General features: G+C 32.1%; 1 protein-coding gene across 1 annotated transcript in view; it reads right to left on the bottom strand.

The window, feature by feature from the left end:
• Positions 1-5142: 5142 nt before the first annotated feature.
• LOC107486057 (subtilisin-like protease Glyma18g48580) overlaps positions 5143-9227 on the bottom strand; it is a gene marked incomplete in the record, with an annotated part of 7571 nt that continues 3486 nt past the window's right edge. The window contains 6 exon segments of the mRNA XM_016106597.3: positions 5143-5921; positions 7965-8181; positions 8259-8391; positions 8638-8892; positions 8984-9078; positions 9154-9227. Of these exon segments, the coding sequence (XP_015962083.1) occupies positions 5377-5921; positions 7965-8181; positions 8259-8391; positions 8638-8892; positions 8984-9078; positions 9154-9227 (1319 nt within the window).

Here is a 9227-nt window from a genome sequence, read left to right as displayed (position 1 = left end):
AACTAGTAGCCTAGGGTGTACAGAGATTAGTAAATGACATAAAAATCCACTTCTGGGCCCACTTGGTGTGTGCTTGGGCTGAGCAATGAAGCAAATTTCGTGTAGAGACTCTTCTTGGAGTTAAACGCCAGCTTTATTGCCAGTTTGGGCGTTTAACTCCCATTTTGGTGCCAGTTCCAGCGTTTAACGCTGTGATTTCTTGAGGTGACTTTGAACGCCGGTTTGGGCCATCAAATCTTGGGCAAAGTATGGACTATCATATATTGCTGGAAAGCCCAGGATATCTACTTTCCAACGCCGTTGAGAGCACGCCAATTGGGCTTCTGTAGCTCCAGAAAATCCACTTCGAGTGCAGGGAGGTCAGAATCCAACAGCATCTGCAGTCCTTTTTGGTCTCTGAATCAGATTTCTGCTCAGGTCCCTCAATTTCAGCCAGAAAATACCTGAAATCACAGAAAAACACACAAACTCATAGTAAAGTCCAGAAAAGTGAATTTTAACTAAAAACTAATAAAAATATACTAAAAACTAACTAGATCATACTAAAAACATACTAAAAACAATGCCAAAAAGTATACAAATTATCCGCTCATCAACGAGTCGTCCTAGATGATGAAGATGATGATTTTGTCCCTGAGGATTCTACTGCTCCTTCCACTGAGGGCACTTCCATCTCCACTGGGAAGAAATCCACTCTGCTGAATGTAGTCAGGGATGTTGCTCAAGAGTTTGTCTCCCAATCAAATCACTTAATTGAGTTGAGCAAAGAGAAAAGGAAGCTGGCTAGCAAGCATGAGAACTTCCTGAAGAAATCAAGGGATAGGGTGTCTGTACTGATGACCTTCATTGATAACCTTCAAAATGACGAAGATGTTGCCACTGATGTTGATGAGGATGATGTTTCAGAGGGGAATGGTTCTGATGTCTAAGATTTGTCTCATAAAATCTGCTGCTGCTCTCTGTTTTATCTCATGATTTCTGCTTCTTTTGTTACTTTTGAACTATTTCTTTTTGGATGACTGTAATAACTCTTAATATTGGTACACTTTAGGCAACTTTATTAGTACTTTGGTATGTGCTCTAACTTTTTTCTGCAGGATACCAAACTTTGTTTTTGTTGGTATTATCCGCCCTTGATGACAAAAGGGGGAGTAATATTAGGAAGCTGCATTAATACTTGTTTTCACATGCTAAATTTGATATTGGGCTGTTCGTGTGTCGTTGCTCATTTGATATCCCTTGTACAAGATAAAATTGTACATAACACTTTATCGTGCTTTCTTTAAGAATAATGTGAAACAGGAACAAAGAAGAAAGCATAAATCCAGGGGGAGCTTTTCTTGAAAAAGAAAGGGGGAGCAACATAAAATCAAAGGGAGTTTTCTAAACCTAACTCAAACTAATTTCTTTTTGATTATTGCTTAAATCATGTTTGTCATCAAGGGGGAGATTGTTGAGTTAAGAAATTAACTAAAATAATTAGTGATGACAAACATTATTTTTGGCAAAATAAATAATTAGAGTGGTTAAATTAATAAGTAATGGGCTGAATAGTAAGTAAAGACAAGCCCAAGTCATTCATCTCAAACAAAATTCATCAAAGAAGCATAGCAAGGCACCACGGGCTGAAGTAAAGAAGAACCCGATCCAAGCTCGAAATTGTTTTTCAATTTCCCACCATCTTGCTCCAACCAAGGCAACGTTCCTCTCCTCTCAAATCAGGTCATATCAAGACTTCAGAAAAGTAAGAAAGAGAAAGAGCCTCTTCCATAAGCCTTTAACCAAAGAAGCAAGAGAGAGAGAATTGAAGCTTGAAGTACAGAAGCTAAAACTGAAATCCCAAGCTAAATCAAGCTTAAGAAAGGTAAATCATATCATCTTGCATGCATCAGATCTTCACCCTTTCTCCCCTACTCTCTGCTCTATTCGAAGATGGCTTTGAAGGGAAAGTTGCTCTCTGCCCCATTCTGCTGTGTATCTACGGCCTTAATCAAGACTTGGGGATCAAGTTGGTATTCAAGGGTTCAGATTTGGTTGACCATTGGAAAACAAGTTCAGTTACTTCTTCATGGCTTTCGGACAAGTTGGAAAAGTCAGAAGCAAAGATTACTCTTTGATGTTAAGAATGGAAAAGTGAATCTGTGAGTTGGTGTAGCTCAAGGCTCAAGGTGTTGACTTTGGATGAAGAACCAAGAAACGTGCATGAAGATAAAAGAGGAGCTTGCTGTTCGTTCAAAGCAAGGAGAGAAAATCAGAGTTTGAAAAGTTTTGTTCTGAAAAAGCACTTTGAAGAAGTTCAACTAACTGGACAGTGTAACCTAATCAAAGGTGCATTCTAGGCTGAGAGATACACTTGAGATAAAAGCCTAGAGTTATTTTCAGATTTCTTTAGGTTGGTTAAGTGTCTTGTATCTTGTACTTGTTTGGTATCCCTTTCTTAGTTGGGTTAGCACTAAGAGAAAATAGTTAGGTGTTAGCATAGCCAATGTCAAGTTAGGCTAGAACTTGAGTGTGAAATTGGTGTATGTAATACTGTTAACTATAGTGAAATTCTTCCATATTTGTGGAGGAGACTGGATGTAGGTTGCATAGCACAAAGCAACTGAACCAGGATATATGCTGGTGTTAGCTTCTTCTTCTCTGTCATGTTTTGTTTTCTGTTATTCATGAGACAAAAATAAATTGTCTCATAAATTTCCGCTGCTGAGTTCAAACAGAATCAGATTTGTAGCCTTGTTTAAAAAGGGGGTCAAAACAGCAAATTAAAAGGAAGGCATAGATTCAACCCCCCTTCTCTAAGCCTACCACAACCTTCAAAATTTTTCAGCAATTTTTTTTAATATAATTAAAAGACAATTAACAAGAAATTCATTTTTTATTTTGTTTCTGAGTCATTCTTCACAATATTCATAGCTAAAAAAGATCTTTCAGTTATAGTAGTTGAAACAGAGAGAATTAATACCAAATGAATAAAAAAAGACGATCACAAGAAAAAAAAGAATCTACTTTATGGGATTTAAAAATTTTATTTAATTAAAAAATATTAGTAATAATATCTTTTTTATATTTTTTTAATATTGTTACTTACTTTTTAGATATTAGAAATCATTAATATTTAGGTTAGACTAGACTATTGTTTATAGGATAAAGTATATTTTTTGTTCATGAAGTTTGACAAAAGTTTCAAAATACCTCTAAGTTTTATTTTGTTTCAATTTTGTCCCAAAAATTTTCAATTTGCATCAAATATATTCTCAACGGCTAATTTTAAAAAAATTTAAGACCAATCTAACAATAATGCATGAAAATTATGTTTGATTTTCTTGTGTTGAGGGGTTGTTCTTATGAAATTGTTGTTGAATCGGTCTTAAATTTTTTGAAAAATTAGCCGTCAGAGAGATATTTTTTATGCAAATCGAAAATTTTTAGAATAAAATTGAAACAAAATAAAATTTAGGGGTATTTTTAAAACTTTTATCAAACTTCAAAGACAAAAAATATACTTTATCCTTATTTATACTAAATTAAATATTAAATAATCTTTTAAAAAAATTAAATCATACTTAATAACTTACTACTATTAATATTTTTTTTAAAAAAATTGGAAACCGAGACCTCCACTTGCCCCTTAACAACACTCTGGGATAATAGTAGCATATTCACCGAATCATTATTCTCTATACAAAAGAATTTTATTTTATTTTTTATTATTTAATTACTCAATCTATCAAAGCAAGCTCATCATGCGTTTCACAAATCACGCTAGTCGGAGAAAAATCTAAGTTGCTGTTAGCATATACATCTGAAAGGAACAAACGCAGAGCCACTAGCCATTAACCAGGTTCATTTTTTTTTATATTGGTTTGGGTGTGGTGTAATGCTTTATTATTAGATGTGAGGTGTTTTGCATATTTCTGGGAACTAACAAAATCCGCAGGAGGTATATTGTTTTAGTCGATTTTTTTATAAAATAAAAAAATATAATACAAGGAGACGGATTGTATTTTTAAGAATTAAAAAAATATATGAGGGCGTATTATATTTTTAAAATTTTTTAGAAAAATACAAAGAAATGTATTGTATTAATTTAATATTAACACATAATCTAAGCTAAGGAGACGTATTGATAATACAAAAATAACGTATTGCCAGTACGCAAGAGGTGTACTGTATTTTTCAGATTAAAAAAACATACCTTGAGTATTATAAAAGGAAGAACGAATTTGTTAAGTGTGAGTGTGTTTTATTTCGTTGAGAGAATAAGAGAATAAAAATGAAAAAAAGTGTTAGTTTGAAAACATATTACAATGGCCAAATCTTTTCACAAATATATGAAGGTGTGAGTTTTGTATGTGAAAATCCATATGATGAGGAATAATAACATATGAAAAATTTAAGAGTATACTTTGTCAATGTGTTGATAATCAAATATTAAAGAGAGTCACAACTATTCTCTGTAGACAGTCTGTGTTAGTGTTTGATGGTTTTGTTCAATTTTAAATAATGTATATGGTAGACAATTCAAGTATGCAAAGAATGTTTTCGATCTATCAACAAACACGGACACAAGTGTCACTTATCGAGTTATATGTTGAGTTCGAAGAATTAGTTGAGGTTGATTTACCCAAACCTAACATCGACTGGACGGTTTATAACACTGAAAGTGAAGAGGAATTCGATGGTACTTATCATATTATTGGTCCAGTTGAAGATGTCAACAAAAATGATATCCAAGGAGGTGGATTGCAGTACATTACGAACGGGGCGGATTGCAGATCCATCAGAACAGCGCTCCCAGTTCCTATTAAATTCTGTTTTCCTCCATTTAAAAAAAAACACGCTCTCCTCTCTAATTATAAAATAAAAAATTCCCCTCTTTTTTATTTTTCTTTTTTTATAATTTTTTTTATCTCTATCTTTAAAAAAATAAAAATAAATAAAATAAAAATTTATAAAACACGAAAAGAAAGAAGAGGGAGAGAAAAAAAATAAAAAATAATTATTTTTTGTTTTTAATAAATTTTAATTAAATAAAATTTTTTATTATTATTACAAATTTTAATATTTTTTATTAAATAATAAAACACATTAAAACTTTGCTTTGTTAACTAAATTTAACACATTTTTCAAGAGTAATTCTCAAAGACTAACAATCAATTTGAACTTTTTAGACCGAAAATTTTGAGATAATAGTACAAGGCTGCACAGCAGATACATCAGGTACATACAGGACCGCAATTCCGCATGGTCCCACCCATAAATTATTACATAGCACACAACACCATGGTAAATAGCATGAAACCGCAACGACGTTGTTTCGAATATTTTACACATGCTAGCTAGCTAGCTACTTGAAAAGAAGATATATATTTAACTTCAGTTGCGGCGTTGGACTACAATAGGACTCCTAACTGTGTGTTTTCCATCTGTCCACATCAATTCTCCGAACTGATAATTATTTTGATGAATTACACTCGATGCCTGTAGAGTAACTTGGAATGTCTTCTGTTCATTTAATTTAGTGAAAGTGAGGGAATTGGGCACAACAGTAATTTCGCATCCATCCAGTTTGGCAGTTGCATTATATGTGCCCGGGGGACCTACGTTGGTGAGTGTACGAGTAACTGTTATTGGACTCAACCTTAAATTTGGCAACGTGATTGAAGGGTAGTTCAAATCATTTATGCTGTGAGTTCCTTTACAAGTGAATGTTCTGTCGAAATTTAGTGCTGAAATGAGTTGTTGATCGTATCCAGATGCACATAAGAAGTTCAGATAATCATTGAGGTGTAGATCGTAAACAAGTCCTGGCTCTATTGCAAGATTGGGTTGAACATGTCCAGAACCATAAGCAAAGGGTGTTGCTAGCTTCTCATCAAATGCATCTCGAATCGGCTTGTCAGTGTTGTCCCGTGTGGTTGCTGAAAAAGACACGCATACTTAAGTTGGTTAATAAATCTTTGTATATGTAAAAGCATCAAATACTTTTATGTTTTTATCTATATTATCTACTATATATTCCGATAGATAAAGAAATTATCTCATTTAATTATTGTCACCCGATCCAATTTATGATTTCAATTTTGCCATTGTATATATTTTTCAAAACACATATATACAAGGTTAGTAATAGAGTTTGTATGATGAAGGATATCGAGGAGAAAACTGAATTGTTTATTGAGTTGAACTTGCCCAAGTATTTTTCATGGTATTAACTACACCTGTTTTATTAACTTATATATTCTATATTATTGTATGTTCTATGTAATGCATATATTAATAATGCCATGAGACAATATTGTTAATAAAATTAAAGTGCAATACAATATATATTGGCTTAACCAACTGTTAGAATGACTTTTACATAGGATGATAACACTATCTAAACTCGTGGGTATTCATCCTGCTAGTATCCGCTTGGGACGGATAATCACCCGTCTTTATATTATGTATATGATGATGGTTATATAAATTTTTAAATTTAATTTTATTTATTAGATCGGAGTTTAATAATTATAGGAGCGAGTATGAGTAGGGCGGATACTCGCAAGAACAGATTAGGGTTCAACATTTTACTACTCACGAATAAAAGTGGGACAAATTTTACATAAATTATTGTACGACAAAACGAAATTGGATAGGATAAAAATCCGCCCATACCCTCTCATTGTCACCTTTACTTTTACACGACATAGGCTATTATACTTGGTTTATTTTTAGTATATTATCTTTTGACATTTTAAAAAGTTGGCAAGTTGACCATTATGTTAATGAAAAAATGGTGTTGTGGGTAATAATAATCTACCACTTTCAAAAAATAGCTTGGAGCTACTTTTTCTTTTTCAAGATAATGAACTTTCAGTTTCATAGCTTAAAACGAGGTTGTTAGGGGATTTTCACTTAAAAAGGAGTAAAAATAACAAATTAAATAATTTAAAAAAAGGACTAAAATTTCACTAATATCACTTTTAAATCATAAATATTATAACATTAGAAATAATATTTTTATTTGGGTTAACTACTAATTTAGTACCCGAAAAATATAGTTGCTAACAAAAAAGTTCATAAAAGATGTTATCGACAAAACAACTCTGAATGATTTAAAAATGAGACAAAAATAACTAATAATTATTATATTTTTTATAAGTGACAAAAAAATTTTTATATTTAACAAATAACTTATCCATTTTATCTAAATTTTTGTGATAACATTTGAATAAATATTTAGAAAGTGTACAAAAAATGAACAAAAATTAATCTCTAAAAATTTATTTTTATTTTTCTAAAATTATAATTATTCACAATTATGTGACATAAAATTACCAAATTTTAAGAATAAAAAAATTTCATTTTTCTAATAATAAATAATAATTGTAAAAATTTGTATCAACATCTGATCTCTAAAATCGTTTTTTAGAATATATATTTAATATCTAATTTTTTGTCGCATTTTTAAATCTTTTCGAGACTTATTTATTGTTAGAATCTTTTTAAAAATTTTTTTTCAATTTTGCTAGATAGACAATGACTTTTGTAAACAATAATGTGAACAATATTGGACTTTAAAATTGATCTAGTAAAGTAAAAAAATACTCCACCCTAAATTATCTTCTGAATTCTAACATTAGAATAATCATTTACATATTTAGTAAAATAAACATTCCACATATTCATTATTTAAATTATGTAATATTCTTGTTGTCTCCCTATATTTTTCCTTTTTTTTATCCGCCACATAAATTTTTTAATACCATTTTGTTAATTTACTCTTTTTATATTTCTCTGTCTGTTATATTTCTGTCTTATACTGTCTAAGCTTTAAATACAAGTACACAACCTTAGGAAAACACACTATCAAGCATAATTTTACTGTGTACGTGCCGCTAATGGTGATCATGTAAGGCGTGATACTGTAGTCAAATTAAAAAATTATTTAAGGTGATAATTAAGGAGATATACGTTACCAGTAGTCATAATTGCTGATTTAATAGCTGCAGGAGTCCAATTTGGATGACGAGTTTTGAGAAGTCCAGCAATACCAGCAACATGGGGGCAAGACATAGAAGTTCCTTGCATTACATTGAATGGAAATCCCCGACGATTGTCTGTCAATAAGTTAGATACACTTGCAAATAGAGAATAGGCAGCCAGTATGCTCACTCCAGGTGCAGTCACATCAGGCTAAAACCAGAACCAGTATCAATATATGCATTATTTTAGATTAAAAAAAAAACTAAGTATTATTACTTGTAGTAAACCTTAAGTATGGATGGCTGAATTTCATTGGGCCCTCTTGAGGAGAACGCAGCCATAACTGGAGCTGGCTTTCTTCCAAAGACTGTTTTAGCCGGAGACAGTCTTATTGTGCTGGTAGTAGGCGTTACGGGAACCCTGGAATAAAAATATAGTTAGCGTACTTGCTTGTGGCTACGGGAAATTATTACTTAATTTATTCATAGATATTTGAGAAAAATAAATAATTCAAAATTACTTTATTTGATATTTTTTATTATCACTGAATAATTTTGCATACAATAAATATTAAATTGAATAAAATAATATTAAATTATTATGACTCTAATATTGCGGATAATAATGATAATAAAGGGACGGAACTAGGGTGAATATATAATTTACGTGGCAGTTATGACATGTCTTGCATCTGGAGATCCACCTTCTTCTCCACTTTCGGTGTTCACACCTGAGAAAACCTGGGGCTCAGCAAGAACGGTATTCCCCTGTTTCTTTTGGTTGCGCACGATGATTCCCTTTGCACCAGCTCTTAGAGCTTCCTCACCCTCAGACACTGATTTTATGCTATTTTCTCTATAGCATTCTACTATTTTGCCCCTCACTTTTGCTGGATCAAGTGTTCCTCGTCTACAAAATTGGCTGCACAAGAAACAACACGCATGCAGACATATATATAGGACCAATAATTAACAAACAAACCTTAAGATATAGCTTCTAGTCTTCTACTTACGCATCTGTAACGGACGCATTGGCGAGTTTACCATCAGTAGAGAGTAACAGACGGAAGGCCTGGTTTGGCGGCAAGTCTATGAAAAGACTGCCTCCCTAGAAAGAATTGGGAAAACATATATAATAAGCTTTTAAAATATATTTTTTAATTTAGATGCGTAGAATATATACCGTGACTTGTCGGTTGTCAGAGAAAGTAACGGTACTGCTAAAGTCCCTATCGATGGTGCTAGCAGCAACTGTGA

The sequence above is a fragment of the Arachis duranensis genome, chromosome 4 (assembly GCF_000817695.3).
Source record: "Arachis duranensis cultivar V14167 chromosome 4, aradu.V14167.gnm2.J7QH, whole genome shotgun sequence".
Lineage (NCBI taxonomy): Eukaryota > Viridiplantae > Streptophyta > Magnoliopsida > Fabales > Fabaceae > Arachis > Arachis duranensis.
This window is presented reverse-complemented; position numbering and strand designations above follow the sequence as displayed.